At 42.2% G+C, this 20,451-nt stretch overlaps 1 protein-coding gene across 1 annotated transcript; it reads left to right on the forward strand.

Annotated features, from left to right (window-relative positions):
• Positions 1-274: 274 nt before the first annotated feature.
• On the forward strand, positions 275-1,647 carry LOC147627819 (uncharacterized). The gene is made up of 2 exons (XM_086814790.1): positions 275-1,296; positions 1,420-1,647. Exon 1 carries the CDS (start codon positions 339-341, stop codon positions 1,272-1,274), a length of 936 nt encoding a protein of 311 aa, XP_086670916.1. The 5' UTR covers positions 275-338; the 3' UTR covers positions 1,275-1,296; positions 1,420-1,647.
• Positions 1,648-20,451: the final 18,804 nt, after the last annotated feature.

The raw sequence follows: 20,451 nt of genomic DNA on the forward strand, positions 1-20,451 counted from the left end.
AAAAATATATAATTATTAGTGAATTCTCCACAAAGTAAAGGGTTTCCCATTCTTTACAATCTGAGGAACACGCACGCACTCAAACCTGGAATTCTCTAAGCTAGTGGATTGATGAGTGCTCAGTACTCAAACCTGGAATTCTTTAAGCTAGTGGATTGATGGGCGCTCAAGAGATGATGCGTGACCTCTCATGTGCAACCTTCGTGCGATAATGCCGAGATGGTGAACAATTATCGAAAGAAATGGATGTAAAGGCTGCTATAAAATGGGGAAGATATTGCTCATGGGTTTGCGCATACGCTAGTGTGCTTAGGGCTTTTTCTCTTGCAGATCAAAAAATGGCTCGTGTGAAAGGCATGCTCTTGGTCGCGAGTGTGGCGTTGTTGGTGGTAGTGATGGTGGGCAGCAACGAGCTTGGGCAGGCAAAAGGTGATGGAAGAGAGGAGGACGAGGGTCTGATTTACAAAGGTCCAGTAAAAGGGCCTGGAGGTAAGGGGAAAGGTTCAAGAATAGTTGGTCCTGGAAAAGGTCCTAGACGGCCAGGAATAGGTCCAGGACGGCCAGGTCGAACAGGTCCGGGAGGAGATCAGGCTCCCCTCCCTCCTGAAGGAGGAGGACCGGCCGCTGGGGATGACGGACCCGGTGATGAGGGACCTGATGTAGGTCCGGGAGGAGGTCAGGCTCCCCTCCCTCCTGAAGGAGGAGGACCGGCCGCTGGGGATGACGGACCCGGTGATGAGGGACCTGATGTAGGTCCGGGAGGAGGTCAGGCTCCCCTCCCTCCTGAAGGAGGAGGACCAGGCGATGAGGGACATGATGTAGGTCCGGGAGGAGGTCAGGTTCCTCTCCCTCCTGAAAAAGGGGGACCGGCCGCTGGAAGGGCTCGAGGTAAGGGGCGGCGTCCTGTCATAATTGGTCCTGGAATAGGTCCAGGATGGCCAGGTCGAAGTGGTCCGGGAGGAGGTCAGGCTCCCCTCCCTCCTGAAGGAGCAGGACCAGCCGCTGGGGATGACGGACCCGGTGATGAGGGACCGGGAGGAGGTCAGGTTCCTCTCCCTCCTGAAGGAGGAGGACCGGCCGCTGGAAGGGCTGGAGGTAAGGGGCGGCGTACAGTCATAATTGGTCCTGGAATAGATCCAGGATTGCCAGGTCGAAGAGGTGCGGGAGGAGGTCAGGCTCCTCTCCCTCCTGAAGAAGGAGGAGGAGCCGACGCGGGGGGTGACGGACCCGGCGATGAGGGACATGATGTAGGTCCGGCATCATACGGGACCTAACAGCCTAGATGGCACGGATTAGGTCCATGCAGCTACTCTTATTTTTTATCCAACTAGCACTTTTCTTTCTCACGTCTGATTTCTTGGTGACTTCTTGCACTTTTCTTTCTCACGTCTGATTTCTTGGTGACTTCTTGTGATGCAGCTTCGCTTCATGTCAACTTGGCATCCCCATGTGCTGCAAACTTATCCCAACAATAGTAGTTACTTTAATATCTTTCTTCACGTTAATTACTGGTGTGTTACAAAGTTGTAAAGGAGTTGTAGTAATGCCCACCTACTTTTATGTTCCATACCATTATATGCAACCCACAAGAGCTTTTGTATGTGTGTAAGCCTTTTGCTAAATAAAAAGCAGCACATGTTAGAATTATATTTCATTTATCTCCTCCCCGTTCTCCCTATTTCTCTTCACATATTTGATCTACAAAAATGCTATGAAATTAGGGAAAAGATTAAAGAAAGCTACAGAAGGACAAAAACGTTATGAGAGCTACAAAAGGACAAAAACACTATGAGATCACGGAAAGATTAAAGAAAGCTCCATTGACACCTACAAAAGCCCAAAAAAGCTATGATTTGAAAAAGCAAAACGAGAAATCAAAATGTGAATTATATTTGTGTTTCCATGTGTGTGTGTGTGTGTGTGTGTATGCACACGCACACGCATGAGAGAGAGAGAGAGAGAGAGAGAGATAGAGAGAGATACAATAAATAATAAGCTTAATGCCAACATGATCACAAGGAAAATAAGTAAATAGAAAACTAATCATAATGAAATCAAGAAAATCCATATCTGTGCAATATAAACATTGTTCTCAGCAATGTAACTACAATCCAGGTAACCAAAACTCTACTTTTACAGAAAGGAAAAGAGATTGGTCTCAAAAGTGCAATTGAAATAAAGAGATTAGTCTCAATAGTGCAATGGAAAGAAAGGTACCCAAAGCCCTAACTTTGTCAAAAGCAAAACACTACCTTTGGAAAAAGCAAAAGTAAAGACGAGGGTAAAAATTAGCAGCTATTTATAGCCCAAAGGCTATTTTAAAGGGTGTTTCGAAATGGTTGGGCTATTTTTCATGTTCTTTTTGACAATTTATTCGCCCAAAAATATGCATATCTACCACACATCCAAGTCTAACTTTAGACCAATAATATACATATCTACCACACATAAGAGTCTACTTTAGCCCAATCAAACACTTGAATAACAAAGGAAGAGCCATATAGAAAGTCATATAGTTTAATATTTAATATTTTAACAGACTAAATAAAGAGGGAGAAAATCCCTTTAATTTAGCCTTAGTTTAATGTCAATTAGATCGCCACCAGGTATGGTCTCATCGTGTGGCTAGAAAGTTGACCTTTGAGACCCAAAATCCCTAATAAACTACATGCACTAAAAAGTTAGGGCTTCTTCACGCATTCATCTTGGTTTTAACATAGCGAACAGTTTGAATTATTTTCCTCTTTGGGCATGCGATCTACTATAATTGGACCGACGACGATGATTCTCACTCCCACAGGCTCACGATTATGCATTTTGTATACCCTGAGATCTTTGCAAGGTCCTTCAATTATGCCCTTCTTTCTCTATGTTTTTCGCCTCTTTGTATAGGAGTTTTTTCTCATAAATAATGGCTCTAATTCAATGTATGTGCAAAAGTGTATTTACAGAACTTTTGCCTTACGATCAGAGAAATTATGGGTGAAAAAATTTACCTCTTGAGATGTAAAATCAAAAGTTATGTTTTCTATTTAGCATGGTCTCTTGTCACGTAGGTACTCCCTAATGTCTGAGTTTATTGCACCTATAATGGCCTTCTTTGTTTAGATCTTGGAAATCATGATTTACCTATGTATATTACAAAATCAGTAATGCATAGAATATTTTCTATATTCTACCTTTGCAAAGGTTTCTTCTCCTTCTCTTCTTTATGTAATGTGCACCTTGACATACCCTTGGGTTAAGTTTAAACTTGCAACCATTGAAGCTCTGAATCCATTCATTTGAGCATCTCATTATGTTATGCATGCCTTAAGGCCTTGCATTCACTTCAGTTATGACTCTACTCTTCTAATTAGATTCTACGAGATATTCTGCTTATAATGGTAAACACACTATAACGTGTCGGGGACATAGCAACGTTTCCTAGCAGCGTTTATTTATTTGGGATGTCAGGGATCCCACTCACTACCACGCAACAAAATAGTGGTGCCCAACAATGAAATTTTATTGTTGGGCAGCACTTATAGCAATGAATATTCATTGTTCAGCAGTGCTCATAGCAGCGCTTTTTCGCTGCTCATTAGCAGCGCTTATAGTAGTGAAATTTCACTGCTATAGTTTGATTTCGCTCCTGTGTAACAAAAATAACAACGAGATTATGCTGCTATTTTTACTACATAAAATTTGAGAGAGTTCTTGGATGCTAAACATGTCACAATGTACACATAGAAAATGATTTATAGTTTTTAAAAAATATCCATCAAAACCCTTGGAGCCATGTTTCGAGCAAAAAAAAAAGATATTTGAAGTATTTTGAGAAGCCAAACATTGTCAAATTCATGAATCTATTCCATCTTGTATAAATCCATATGTGTTGCTTCATCAATGTCTATATCGAATGGAAGCTCAATGGAAAAGATGGGGTTCCATATTAATATCACTATCATGATCCAATGAAGCATTGTCGTGATTCATAAGTGACTCATTATCTTCTTTGGATTGATGTTCCTCATACTCTTGGTCAGCCCTCTCCAAAATGTTTTCTTCATCGTCTTCTTCCAATGAGTCAATTTAAGGTAGTACTGGCACCTTATCCAAAGATTCAACCTCCACATCTCAATCTTGAAAGATATGTTTTGAATGAGGGAAAACTTGTATAACATACCACCACTTTGGATCAATTCGATCGACATGAAACACAACCTAATATCTCACAGCAATGGGGTTATACTTTTATTATACTATATCAAGATTTAATTTGGGATTAGTTGGGTTACTAACCTATTGATAGTGTTGAGGTAGTAGGAAAATATCTTTCTTATCATTCCAAAACTTGGTGGAATGAATTTGAAAGAACCCATTTGGATGTTTCTTCATGGTTTCTTGAGCACCTATATACATCACCTTCTTGAACCATTTGACATCAAAGACGAATAGACTAAATGCTCTAAATACAACCTCAAGAATATCTTGAATACTTCCACAATACTCAAGATTGTTCTCTATGCCATTGGGATCATGTCTCCTAGGTTGACTTTCTTGCTCAAAAGTTTCATCACACTACAATCAAATGTTTTTCTGAATGAATCCACACGCTCTATGGGAAAGTACCTTCCCTCTAACCATATTTCATTATATAGTTGGTACTACCATTAAAAAAAGCATGACATTTAGTATAGTGCATTAAACAAGGTATAGTGGCACAGAGATGAAGAATGTACTTACTTGAGGGTCACATCCTCTTGCATACTCATGCTCTTCTCTTGTGATCATCTCTCCATTTTACGATGCCATCGATATTTCCATACAAAGCCATTCTATATCGATCACGTTTGGTAGAGGTTCTAAGCTGGGTGGAAATGGCAAGCGTTGCTCTTCTGAAAGCTCTTCTCTCATCCTTTTGTCTATTGATTGCATCCTTGCATCTCCCAATCCACTTCTCCATGATGGGACTATTTAGAATGCAAAATGTATTCACCTTGTGGGCGTAATGCTTCATCCAATCTTCCTTGCCTTCCTTTTCCCTCAGGCACATTAGTGATTAAGCGGTCATTCTCCTCATTGCTCCACAATTGTGGCATGGAAGGATCTATGCCAGATAGATGTTTTGAGATATACACAAGATACTTTTACATTAACCATCCCTCTGCCATGCTTGCTTTTGGCCTAGCTCTTTGTCTCACAAAGTACTGTAAGGTTTTTATTAACCTTTTAAATATTAACCTTTTAAGAAAAAAAATCCATCAAACATAAACAACACCACACAATGCCACTTCATCGGGTAAATACACCACAAGATGCAATTGACTAGTGAGAATTGTTTTAGAAAAGTTGTCCTCAATCATACACACCACATCAATAGCATTGAGACGAGCCATCTCATTGGATGTAGGATCTATCTGCTTTAAGGATATGTACCTACATACGACTGAGCAATCATGTGTAGTATTTACCAATACATAACTTGTGAGCACATGAGAATACTAAATATGCAATATAACTTAGGTAGTGAATTGAAGAGAAGATTCACACCTCACCAAGCTTCCCATTTTATCACATGTTGCCTTTTTTGTCTAAGCTTGTGTTGTTGTTTTCTCTTGGTTGGCTTAACATTGTCGAGGTAAGCTCTCTGATTCATTCAACCTCATGTTTATTGAACGCTTGGGTGTTGGGTTTAGGGTTTAAGCTTATTCATAGAGATATGGGACATTATTGTAGGCCATCTAGAATGTTGTTTATGTCAAGTTAAGAGTGGTTACGCAAGGTCTTCACACTTCATCTAGGGAGAAAATTCCTCCTATATTGCTCGTTTCGTAAGTACCTATTTTAGTAATCATTTATTTTTCTCTTTCATTTTGTTTTGTACTATACTATTTTATTTAACTAATTGTATATTTTCTTAAATTATTTTTGTAGAGAGAGGTTGTTTGGCATGACCCAAAAAAGGAGGAGTACGACTATGGATACAGAGCCCCCCATCCACAATTCTGGGCATGAATGCGTATACAAGGCGTACAATTGGATAAGTCCATTTTGGGGACTCAAGCAGATGAGGTAAGTGAGCCTAAAGCCTTCTCTTCTCTACATCTAATTGTATTTTATTACCCTTGCTGACCTTGGGCATGTATGTAGGATGAAGGGGAAGAGGAAGATGAGGATCCTTATGAGCATGAAGCGATGGAAGGAAGTGAGGAGCATGAATAAGACGATGATGATGATCACTCAGAATCTGATGAGGATTCCAGTTAGCCACCTCTTCATTGATATATTTTTTGTATATATGGAAAAAGGCTTGACACTTCTTGAAATAAAATAAAATTTGGGCTCAATTGCATTCTTCACAATCTATGTGTTTCTTATGTTTATGTTTGTGGCATAAAAAATGACTTTGTTTTTTTTTAAGAGCTAAGGCAAAAGTGGGGAGTCCTCTGCAAGCTCCCTAGTCTACCCCAGCTCTTTTTTTACTACGCAGTACTTTCGTTGTTGAGCAACATAAATAGCAGTGAAATATTGCTTCTCGTTTGACAATGATATTTCATTGTGAAACAACAAAATATCGCTGCTATTTTTGCTGCTGAGCAGGGAACCCGTTGCAGTGAAAATAATAATATTTTTAGCCAACGAAAATAGCTCGACATCTATCTACCCTTATAGTTACAAAAATGTTGCTATTTTTGCTCTACACCCTCAATCTGTTGTAGTGATAATAGGGAACATTTAAAGTTTTGGGAGGTTTTTCTATGTCAGACATGGGACATTTCAAGACCCAAGAGGTGGTCCTCAGAGGTATGGACTATTTTCTTGCAATCTTGATTTTAGGCCTCTATTTAAAAATTTGGTTTATTTTAGCATCATTCTTATTTATAGAGATTGTGATTGTTTCAACATTAAAGAGGAGGTTTCAACCATTTCATCTATGAATCAGCTTCTATTCAAGGTTAGGGAACTTCTTGATTTGATCGCTTTTCTTTTGAGTTTTTTACCTTTTTGTCTTAGAAGTGTCATATTTTTGGAGCTTTTCATGCATATGTGATCTATTAAGTTAGCAGATAAGAATCATTTAATTAGAAAATGAATCTTACATGCATTATGAATAGGTGATACCTTAAGAGATATGTAAAGTGTATGGAAAAGTGCTACTACACACAATCGTATCTTTATATACATGTGATGCAAACATTGATTTATGTGGTACATTATTTTTTCAAAACCGTGTTTATTTAGAGTTATAGGTTGCTAGAACTTGGCAATACATGACAATGTCTTCATGCCATGTGTTCCAATACAAAACTACATCTGGATGCCCTATATGGTCCACCTGCAAAGGTATTTATTGTGTCTAGTTGGATATTCCACAAGGTATTTGAACAAATTGAAGGTGAGCATCTATTCTTCATCGCACAAATCTCTACTCACATTTTGGAAGCTAGCTTGAGAGCATCTCATAAGGGAAGAAGGCCATCTGAAAACTTTTCTTGGACAAAATTGGGTGCTTTTCACCATGTATATATTTACCAAATGTGGTACGCTTGCAAGGTGCAAGTGTTTGACAAGATTTTCTTTTGCGATCTAGATCTAACACGACAAAGGTGAGTGATGTCCATGCTTTTCTTATCCAGTATGATATCTTGTTTTCCATAATCAATCTTATGAAAAGGGCTACCCTAGTTGTCTTTTTGCACACAATACGTTGGAAGCAGACAAAGGTGAGTGATGTCCATGCTTTTCTTATCCAGTATGATATCTTGTTTTCCATAATCAATCTTATGAAAAGGGCTACCCTACCCTAGTTGTCTTTTTGCACACAATACGTTGGAAGCAGACAAGGAAGGACATCATTTGTAGGGTTGAAAAGAGTCATTTTATCGTTTGTGTAAGTATTCATAAGAAAACATGCCTAGTCATATATTGTTTGAAACCTTTGCTTGATGAAAATTGGAAAAGTAGCTTCAAAGCTTTACAAGTTGTGAATCATAGTGTGGAAGTACTAAACTCTATGAAATGTTCTTAGTTTGTGGTATATGCACATAGAGACACAGACAGAGAGAAAGAGAGAGAGATTCTATTTTCTTAGGTCACATAATAGACCAACCCAAGAGCTAATTTGGAAAGTAATTACAGTTCTAATAAATGTGTGGAACATTGTTTCATATAAATTTCGAGACCATAAGTGTATACACCTATATTTTTAAATCCATAGAAAATCGCCTACTAAGCCTCTACACTTGTCGCTCACCATTTGTGAAAAATTTTCCCGTCATTACACTTCAATGGTAAAATCCTAAGAAAATAGCCCAACACTTTACACTTAAAGCTTAAGAAATGGTCCTTATTTTTTACCATAGTAGAGACAATTCTTTTAAGTGTGTAATCAATAAAATATTGGGATAATTCTTTTGAGTGTGTAATCAATCAAATACTTTCTAGTAGCACACATATGAATTCAAAAGGATTTTTTTGTTTAATGCTACTATCTAACAAACGTAGATGATAAGAATTATGAGGAGTGCAAATAGCTAGCTCATAGATTTACAAGGTCATTTATGATACTAATAATTACTCCAATTTAATGATTTCTAATGCGTCTACTCTTTGAAAAAAATCATCTCTCTCAATTCAGAAAGAGGAAGGGAAAAATACAACCGATTGAGGGACCCTTTTTGATTGAAAAATTTTAAAATTTTAGAAAACCCTAATTTTAGGGTCCCCTTTATTCACATTTTTCAAATTTGGGGAAGAGAGAAGTGTGGGAGAACATAAAAAAGGCAAGTGGTTCAAGGAAGCTCACACATAAAAAAAAATAAAAAATGAGAATAGAATCTAGAAATAGTGGTAACATTTTTAAAAAGTGAGTGGACCTCAGAGTAACAACAGGAGAGGATCTAGGAGTTACTAGTCTAAAAAGGGACCTAAAAGTAGGGTATTCATTAGCTTGTCCCCTGCCAAGTTTAGCATTCTAAATCTAAAAAATTAGCAACTTAAGCTAATCCTTATAAGACTCTTTTTGTAATCCATATTTCCCCTAATGACTTCAAATTCTCCCCTTTGTGCTCCCCCTCCACAAGGTTCCACCCTTGGCCAAGTAAACCGACCATATCTTTAAACACCCATGACCTTGCACATGTACATGGTGGGCATTTGTGTGCACTCAATTTGGGCTTGAAACATGTGAGCAAACACATGCATAGGGCATGCCCACATAAGACCCACTAATCTTGAGGCCTTGGTGTACTTCAAAGAGGCTTGTATATTACTAGCCATCTTTGCCTTAAGAGCAATCGTAGTCCAAACATTAGGCGTTGTCCATTCAGTGCTAGAGAGAGGAGTGGAGGGGATTTCTTCAAGCTTACCAAACCCATTGGCTTGTGGGGGTACTACATAATTTTGTGTGTAGAAGAAAACTTTATGACAAGCAAGGTTAGAAGGGGAAATGTTGGAGAGTATTCCATCCCCTATATGATCTATGAATGACATAGAATGTCCTTGTTAGGCTTCGTATACATGCTGCTCCTCAATGAAGTTGGAAGGGAAATATTTGGAAACAAACAACCCATCAAATGAGGTTGAAAACAAGAGCCCATGTAAACCAACCGACTAGAGAGAAATCCATACAGTTACAAGGAAAAAGAGGAGTGTGCCATCCAGGGGCCACAATGAAATTGTTGAGTACACATGTTGTATAAGGGTCAGCAAGCCATCATGCCTTGATTCCTTGAAACCTAGTAAAAGCCCCTTTCAATGGTGCTCAACCATATCTCGATGTGAAACTCGATGGTCTCTATGTTGGATAAATGTAATCCCAACTCCTTAGTCCAATTTAATATGTGGTGGTTAGGCTAGTGGTCAGTGGTTGGTGTAAAGCCTACAAATAGTTGGTGCATATGGTTCATGCAACTCATGCAACTAAAAATAGGGTAGAGGAGTCTCTAAATAAGGTACAAGTCGTGATCAAGTGATTATGTAAGTTTGGTTCATGCCTAATCACAATTAGTGTCTTCTTGTGTTAATCTCAAAGCAATTTTCTGCATATACTAGTTTTTGTCCCTCATATTCATGAAGTTTTGTACATGCTTTGATCCACCTTGAGTATGTTTTGATCATTCTTCATAGTTGAATTATCATATCCAACATTTGGTATCAAAGCATGACCCAATTAGGTTTAGTCGATTAGCAAAAACCCTAATCTATCTCTTAATCACCATAGCTAGTTTTTCTCTGTTTGGATAGCATGTTGTAGATTTCTTCCATGCTTGCATCTGAGGTGATTATATTCCAAGACTTTGATATAGCCTTCTTGATTTGCTCCCACGCTTGCCCTAAAATGCAGCTCACAGCCCAATTTCATCGCTACTTTGCGAATTTCTCATCGCCATCACAACAGCCCATTTTCTGCTAATTCGATTCATTCGACGTCGTCTCTACGAATTAGCCTAATTCCTCTTAGGTGCTTTAATTCCATTATGTGAGGATTCAGCATACCAAATCTTGAAGTATTTGGTTCACTGGAGCAACTGTACGCGTCGTTTTTCCAGTCACCTATTTTTTGCCTTTTTTGCTCCAACAACATGGTGATTCTTATTTTGATTTATATTGATGATATTTTTATTATTTGGGCTTAAATCATCTACATGAGAAAGTTATCAACATCAAGCATCATATTTCATCATCATGAGCTCCAAACTCCCCGACAAATTCAACGAAACTGGGTTTCATACCTGGCAAATCAAGGTGAAGGGCTACCTCATAAGAAAAATCTGTGGAGTACGGTCAAGCCACTTTCTGATGATGAAGCAGGTATTTCTGCTGCAGTTACAAGAGCTACAACGGCTGCACTTCAAGCAAAAGATGAGCAAGCACTTGGTATTATCATTACTGCTTTAGAAGATGATTTTATTCATTATATTGATAATGTTGAGTCAGCTATATGGAAGCTTGGGAATTACTAGAATGTACTTTTGGTGCAAAGGCAAAGCATTCCAAGATCAGTTTGAAGATGCAACTCTTTGATCTAACCATGGAGAGTAATGAAAATTTAACAGCTGTGATAAACAGGTTTTATGTTAAGTCTCCTGTTCGTGAAGAGGATGTTATTGCTATTCTGCTTAAAAGTTTAACTTCAAGCTTTAGGCAAATTGTGACGGTACTTAAAGAGAAGGAGCCAGTCCCTTCCTTTGAAAGTATCATAAATTCTTTGCAGGAAGAAGACAAGAAGATTACAAAGGATGTGATAGATCCTTATGCATATGCTATTACTTCAACATCGGCAAAGAAAAAGTGTACTATTTGTGGTCGTACAAATCATCTTACTAAGGATTGTTTCTCCAAACATCCTTGTGAGTATTGTTGAAAGACGAATCATCCATCTTCAAAGTGCTACCAAAAAGATCAAAAGCTAGCAAAGGCACATGTGGTTGAAGAAGTCAATCAACAGGAAGAAACAAATCTTTGTTCTAGTCTTAGTATAAAAGATGTAGATGATGATTATGCTTTTTAAATTATATCATGTATGTGGTTGAGTCAAGACTTATGTTGTTCCAACTTGACGAGTTGTAGAGGAGAGTACACCACCCTATGTTGTTGTTAAGGGGGGACTCTTACTCATTGTGTCAAGGAGGTATGTTAGACTTGGTTCATGTTCTTATAAGAAGTTGGTCTTAAGGGGGGATTGTTGGATAAATGTAATCCCAACTCCTTAGTCCAATTTAATATGTGGTGGTTAGGCTAGTGGTCAGTGGTTGGTGTAAAGTCTACAAATGGTTGGTGCATATGGTTCATGCAACTCATGCAACTAAAAATAGGGTAGAGGAGTCTCTAAATAAGGTACAAGTCGTGATCAAGTGATTATGTAAGTTTGGTTCATGCCTAATCATAATTAGTGTCTTCTTGTGTTAATCTCAAAGTAATTTTTTACATATACTAGTTTTTGTCCCTCATATTCATGATGTTTTGTACATGCTTTGATCCACCTTGAGTATGTTTTAATCATTCTTCATAGTTGAATTATCATATCCAACACTCTAGTGGTATTGGGTTGCAAATAGACCCAATCTAAAACTGCATCCCAAGCCAAGCATCATGCTCTGGATAGGTGCATGCTGGCCCAAGCCTACAACACTTCGCGATAGAGCTGAGACATTGTGAACCACATCTCTCACATTGTGCATGAGGATATACTCTACTATGTCTCTTGGCCTTCTCCTCAACGAAGATGCACTACCCTCCATGGTTGCTTATGCTGCAATAATTGGAGAGAGAGAATGAGGCATGAATAAGTTACAGGTCTAAGCATAGTAGAGAGAGAGAGAGAGAGAGAGAGAGAGAGAGAGAGAGAGTGAGATCCCTATCCCCACCGCGCAACAATTTCAAGGGTGCTAGTAGCGGAAGTAGCACTTCTTGCACGGGGCAAGGTCCCACACTCGGGGCCTCGCCCACGGATATCCGAACAAGAGACTAATCCATCGGTTTTTCCAAAACCGAACCAAAAAAAACTTCCTTTGTCCGGAAAGCACGGGCGATTCCACCAGGATAACTTTTCCCTAATGTAGTCAAAAGCCTTAACTAACTGAGCTCATTAGACCGAACCCGTAAGTCCCATAGTCAGATCAGGGAAAAAGACTGTACTTGGATCATAGAGACCAACGCTTTTTTCCTCATTGAGAGGCACAGCCGTTGATTCTTTTCCATAGAACAATTTTTGTCCGGGATTTACTTCATCTATCGAAATAAACAGAAATTGAGTCTCGATTTACGGATCCATCAGTCCAGCCTAACCCCATCCAGTCCCATGGGTTAGCCAACCGCCCAACCACTGTAGTGATGGGATCCAATTAGGAATTTGGTTAGGTTTTGTCTCGGGTACCAAGGAAAAGAGTTCCCAGGTCCCCTAGGCGGATTTTCAAGCAAATTTAACTCCAGTCACACCACTTACACACCCAATATGAAATTGCCTTTTTCCTAGATTCAAATGTATTTAATTCAGACATTTAATGAAAACATAGTGTTACTGATCATAAATTTCCAAGTATTCGGTTGAATCTTAATTTCTAATCATTCCTTCATCGGAGTATCTATGACATCATTGGCAACCAGAACACTCACCACCTGTCCACTCAGGGGCCTTTTCAATAGTTCCTAGCTCATAGTACCCGGCAATAATCACTTACAAAAATCAAGATGGAATCCTCATTGAAGATCAGCAAGATCAACCACCAACAGATCCATATAAGAGAGCTATGGACTCATCAGTTGAGGACCTGCAAGGTCAATCAACCAAATCCATACTCGGTTTCAGAAAACAACTCTTACTCCTTGTTCCAATATCTTCCACGACTCATGTGTGGGTATCTTCGACGACCCAGAGCCCGAGCACCGTATGGTCAGCACCCTCTAGGATCCTTCGCAGGTCACCTAGCGCTTCACTCATAGGCCGCTTCCTTGGTCCCTCATCCACCGTATCGGAAGCTCACCATTTAAACTGAGGCTGGCGGCCGACCTTGCTACGCGAGACGTCCTCCATTGACTCTCCATTAGCAGTTGTAGCTTTATCAGTTAGGTCTCCACAACCTTAATCACAAGACGGTCAAAATGCTTCCCAAGCATTCTTGACATAAAACAGTCATTTACAAATAGGTCACAAATACAGTTTCTATATTGAACTCTCGTCTTTCCACATTATCCCTCATCAGTCCACATTACTTATTCCACATTCCATTCATATGTGTACTCATTCTCATCCAATCACATCATTTTCCATCTCATCACCTCATATTCATTCACATCACATATCATATATTCACATCCCAATTCACATGTCATCACATCTCATCCATTCACTCATATCGATGACACATCATTTCACATACACATTCGCATTCATTATTCTACATACACATCTACATTCGTACATCCACATCATACATCCAATTCCACATCTGCATTCATACATACACATCCATATCCACATCCATACATCCACATCCACATTCATACATCCATATCCACATCCACATCCATACATCCATTTCTACATCCACATCCACATTCATACATCCATTTCCACATCCACATTCATAGATCCACGTCCATACATCCACATCCACATCCACATCCATACATCCATTTCTACATCCACATCCACATTCCATATCTACATCTATACGTCCACATCCATACCCACATCCATACATCCACATTCACATTCACATCCATAAATCCATATCCACATTCATATTCATACATCCATATCCATATTCCACATTCATATATCCACATCCACATTCACATTCATACATCCATTTTTACATCCTCATTCATACATCCACATCCACATACATACTTCCATACATCCACATACATATTTCCATACATCCACATCCACATCCACATCTACATCCATACATCCATTTTAACATCCACATTCATACATCCATTTTCACATCCTCATTCATACATCCACATCCACATACATACATTTATACATCCACATCCACATGCATACATCCACATCCACATCAACATCCACATCTACATCCATACGTCCATTTTCACATCCACATTCATACATCCACATGCACATACATACATCCATATCTGCATCTACATCCATGCATCCACGTTCACTACAAGAGCTTGAGGACATACCGACGTAAATGTCGAACGTCGGTATGCCCGTCGTAATGTTGGAGGAGACAAGTCGGGCGGGGGTATTTTCAAATTTTCGTTTACCGACGCTGATGGCACGAAAGCGGTAGAGCTGTCTACGCCCTTATAGCATGCCACACTTCCACACAGAACACTAGACCAAAGAGCATAAACAAGACTCATATTTCAGAAGGGACCTTGACCTTTACAGAATTGGATATTCGAGATATCCCAGACACCAGCTTTATCAACACCCACTCCAAATCAGCCCGCTCCAGCTCCTGGTCGCTCCGTCCCTTCGCTCTTGCTTCTCTGCAGCAGCCCTCCTTGTTCTCTGCACTTCACTTCAGCTAAAGATCCCTCTGCTATACCACCAGCATACTACCAATCCCCAAAGCAAAGCACTCTATGTCGCCTACCCAACAGCCAGCCCAAAGCCAACAATACCAAGGCGGCTCCTTTAATTCGTCGCCAGCTCTGTCTGCACTCAAAGGCTCCCAGCTCTTTAGCGGACCTCCAACTCTTGTGCTACCAGCCGCCCTTGCTTCTCTTGCGGTTGTAGATGAACCTAGTCACACACAAAATGGCCCTTTGTCTTCCATCCAAACTCTATTCTCGCTACCCATCACAAGCCTACAGGTTTGTGCTAGCCTGTCAGCTGCGCACACTCTCCACACTTCTTTGCTGCACTTCAAAAGAACTTCCACAACTCTGCGCCAGCCACTCGCGTTTTGCCTTTCGCCAGCAGCAACCTCTTCACACTTTGCTCTGCGCCAACCACCACTGCGCCCATCAACCCATAGGCGGCCTTCCTCGCCAGTCACCTTCTCTCCTTCTGTGTTCGCCAGCCTTTGCCTTTAACGCCAGCACCCTCTGTGACCAGCCCGTCGGCTTCTACAACTGGATCTCTTCCCTTTGCACGGGAGTCTTCTCTGCACCTACCTCTTCTCACGCCTGCAGCCCGTCACACCAACCTTCAGACCAATCGACGTCCCTCGCCAGGCAGCTTCTCTCGCGGACCCCAGAGCCTCCTGCACAGTCGACGTCCCTTCAAACCCAAGTTGCGCCTTCCTCTGAAACACCTACTGTAGCGCCCAAGAGCCCTCCCCGCTCTACACCTGTCAGGCGCACACAGAGGTGGCCTCCCCACTTTACTGTCTTCCGCTTTGCTGCAGCGCCCCACACAAAACACACGGGCCCCCTGTCCTCGTGCTCTCCCGGCTGCGCCTAGCTGCGCCTAGCTGCACTTCACCTGCAGATCTCTACACGGCAGCCATACCAACAGCCACGCATGCACGCTCCCGAGGCCCCAGAGAGTCTCCCAGCTCTCTACACAACCCCTTCCTGTATTCGGCACCCAACAGAATCACCATCCCCTCACTTCCTTTTTTCTGCGCCGACTCACCCGCCACCTCTTCGTGCTTCTGGACTGTGCGCTAGCCACCACTCACTTTTCCACGTAGCTCTCCCTCCTATGGCCACGTTATTCTCATTTTATTTTTATTTATTTTGAAGCGAAAGGCCACCATGTTCCTTTCACACCCAAACAAAGGCAACCTTGGCCCCTCTTTCCTAATTGCCCGTGCCTTCCATACAACTTCTATTTCAACCGCGAGTGCCCGACCGCTTATCCTTGGAGACGCATACACATATCCAGACATCCGAGCAGCTGACATCATCTCCATCATCTGACCTCTCACCCGACAGGCCTGCAACAGGCTCAAAACCAATACCGTCCACCCTGTACACCTGGCAACGCCCTCAAAAGTAAAACCTTCACACACGCCATGTACACGTATGCACACATTATCAGCCTCTATTTTTAGCCACACATATTTAGCAACCCCCTTTTTTCTGCTGAGACATTTATGTCCAACAGCTGCACTAACAGAAACCATTTATCCCCCTGGATCAAACAAAAACCTCGGTGCATCTGCCTTCCAATCCTTCAAGCATCTTTCTCCATCAAACAGCCATTGATACACCCTGTCATAGCCTTCCATTTTCAGCAACCCCCTTGGTTCTTCAACCTACTGTTGCACTTCTTCCTCCAGACCAGCTCACATATCCTCGTGATGACGGAGACCACCACTCCTCACCTTCACTCCCCCCCCTGACCAACAACAATAGTCTCACATGCATCCTCACCACTCGCAAAACCAACTCATTCTCTTGGGCATGACAAGGAACACACACCTTTTGATCAGCATCCGCACATCCAAAATCTATCACACCATCAACCAAAGGAGCATCCAGCTCACCATCAGTCATACCATCACTCTCTTCCTGCTGCACAACTGGCATGCAAGTATCTGTTTCCTTCTCCAAGGAAGCCAACTTCAACAGATCATCTACTAGTGCACTATCAAGTACACTGTCCAGCTCACCATCCACACTCTCACTGGCTGCTATATCCAACTCATCACCCGGATCATCCATATGCACTCCATCCATAGTATCTTCACTAGTAACACCTTGATCATCACACTCCACCTTGACTGGCTGAAGTACTGGCACGTGCAAGTCATTACTCTTCTCTGAATCAAAGAGATCACCCAAGTCATATCCATACTCAAACTCATCAGGCTCCACAGCACTAGCATTACTTTCACAATCCACAGCATCATCAATTCTTCCATCCTTCTCCTCCTCATCTCCTGAAAGCTCTTCAGGGCTGATTCCAGAAACCTCATCCTTCTCCATCTCCAACAAATTCATCTGTCTCATATCCTGTTCTACAAAAGTGACCTCATGGGCTTCACAAACATTGGGCTGAATTGTATTCCTCATCTGCATACTAGGGCCACTCACCCTATCATTCATTCCCAAAGACAATTGATATATGCCACCATTAGCTTTGGCTGGTCTCTCACATTGCAGACTAATATGACCCCACTCACCACAATTCCGGCATTGCACATCACACGGATACCCTCTCCCTCTTCCAATATCTGCTAAATTTCCTCCAAAACCAGATGATGCATCAGTCTTCCTTCCCATATCACTTATGCCTCTTCCTCTTCCTGCAGACTCTATCCAATTCACGCTTAAAGACTTCATGAGCTCCACTGCATCATGAACCTCCCTCTTCAAAGAATCCTCCTGTTTAGGAACAACAGCAGCTTTTCTTCCAGGATGCATACTCTCAATCTGTGGCACCTTCACAAACCTCTTCGGCTCTTCCTGCATTCCCAACTGCCTCAAACGCTTCGCCTTCCACTCCTTCTCACGAGCAGCTCTGACAGCCTCCTCAAAGCTATCCAGGTTCTTCAGCTCCACCTTCAGACGGATTGTTGGCTCCAAACCAGCCACAAACCACTCTCTCTTTATCATCTGCGGGGGTACTTCAGGAATCAGAGCCTCACACTATAGACTCCACAGTCTACCAAACTCTATCAAATACTGATCCACATCTTGATCGTCCTTCTGCTGAATGTTACACAACTCCTTCCACACTTCATTCGGACTCTTCACATGGACAAACTGTGCCAAAAATGCAGCTCTGACTACACGGTACTCAGGATCTTGTCGATGAACATTCCTGTGTGCAGTCACAAACATCTGTAGCCATACTTTTGCATCACCCTGCAAGCAATAAGTCAAAATCCGAGAAAGGATCTCCGGGGTTGCCCTGTCTTTCATCAAAGCTGTAAACTCCATCTTCTCCAGAAACCTGGTTGCATTCTCCTGTGGCAATCCCCAATACTCCAGAAAATCTTGAGCCATTTCCAAAACTTTCTTCACACAGCCCCTGTTCCCTTTCACAAACCAGAGGAAATCTGCTCCTCAGTGAGGGCACCAAAAAGTGATGGCACGGAAGCGGTTGAGCTGTCTACGCCCTTATAGCATGCCACACTTCCACACACGCATGCAAACACACCAGAACACCAGACCAAAGAGCATGAACAAGACTCATATTTCAGAAGGGACCTTGACCTTTATAGAATTGGATATCCGAGATATCGAAGACACCAGCTTTATCAACACCCACTCCAAATCAGCCCGCTCCAGCTCCTGGTCGCTCCGAATCCCTTCGCTCTTGCTTCTCTGCAGCAGCCCTCCTCGTTCTCTGCACTTCACTTCAGCTAAAGATCCCTCTGCTATACCACCAGCATACTACCAATCCCCAAAGCAAAGCACTCTATGTCGCCTACCCAATAGCCAGCCCAAAGCCAACAATACCAAGGCGGCTCCTTTAATTCGTCGCCAGCTCTGTCTGCACTCAAAGGCTCCCAGCTCTTTAGCGGACCTCCAACTCTTGTGCTACCAGCCGCCCTTGCTTCTCTTGCGGTTGTAGATAAACCTACTCACACACAAAACGGCCCTTTGTCTTCCATCCAAGCTCTATTCTCGCTACCCATCACAAGCCTACAGGTTTGCGCTAGCCTGTCAGCTGCGCACACTCTCCACACTTCTTTGCTGCACTTCACAAGAACTTCCACAACTCTGCGCCAACCACTTGCGTTTTGCCTTTCGCCAGCAGCAACCTCTTCACACTTTGCTCTGCGCCAACCACTGCGCCCATCAACCCATAGGCGGCCTTCCTCGCCAGTCACCTTCTCTCCTTCTGTGTTCGCCAGCCTTTGCCTTTAACGCCAGCACCCTCTGTGACCAGCCCGTCGGCTTCTACAACTGGATCTCTTCCCTTCGCACGGGAGTCTTCTCTGCACCTACCTCTTCTCACGCCTGCAGCCCGTCACACCAACCTTCAGACCAATCGACGTCCCTCGCCAGGCAGCTTCTCTCGCGAACCCCAGAGCCTCCTGCACAGTTGACGTCCCTTCAAACCCAAGCTGCGCCTTCCTCTGAAACACCTACTGTAGCGCCCAAGAGCCCTCCCCGCTCTACACCTGCTGTCAGGCGCACACAGAGGTGGCCTCCCCACTTTACTGTCTTCCGCTTTGCTGCAGCGCCCCACACAAAACACACGGGCCCCCTGTCCTCGTGCTCTCCCGGCTACGCCTAGCTGCGCCTAGCTGCACTTCACCTGCAGATCTCTACACGGCAGCCATACCAGCAGCCACTTAAGGACTTTTTTTGGAGATTACACCTACTGTTGAAATGATAAATTATCAACTTGTATTTGAGAAAATCTTAATAGTAACAATCAGATATTGCCATACTTGCAGGCTTTTGAAAGACCAGATATTGCCCCCTGGCAACGAGATGCCTCCATCTCATGCAGATGCCAAGAAGTTATTGAAATCCATAGGCATGGATTACAATAATATTCATGCTTGTCGCAATGATTGTTGCCTCTTCCGCCATGAATATGAGCATTTGCAAGAATGTCCCCATTGTGGCTCTAACAGATATAGAGAAGATGTTCAGGGGGAAGCTGTCCCTGTAAAGGTTCTCAGGCACTTTCCAATCATCCCAAGAATAAAAAGCATGTTCAAGTGCAAATCTATAGCAAGCTTGATGACATGGCATGCCACAACTCGATCCACAGATGAAGTGATGCGTGTGCCTGCTGACTCACCCGCATGGAGACACATTGAAGAGAAATGGCCGGCTTTTAGGGAAGAACCTCGAAACCTCCGTCTTGGCCTAGCAATGGATGGTGTAAACCCTTTTGGTTTAAGGAGCTCTTCATGGAGCACATGGCCTGTTTGCCTTGTGAATAATCTTCCGCCATGGTTAGCAATAAAGAAAGATCATTTGTTGCTCTCATTAATAGTTCCAGGAAAGTATAAGGTGAAGAACATGAATGTATATTTGGCACCACTTATTGATGAGTTACGCACCTTGTGGAACGGAATTGAAGTGAAGGACATGTCAAAGCAGCAGAGTGGCCAAAGACTTACA

The sequence above is a fragment of the Cibotium barometz genome, chromosome 20 (genome assembly GCF_041138505.1).
Source record: "Cibotium barometz isolate CiBa-2024 chromosome 20, ASM4113850v1, whole genome shotgun sequence".
In the NCBI taxonomy this organism is placed as follows: Eukaryota; Viridiplantae; Streptophyta; class Polypodiopsida; order Cyatheales; family Cibotiaceae; genus Cibotium; species Cibotium barometz.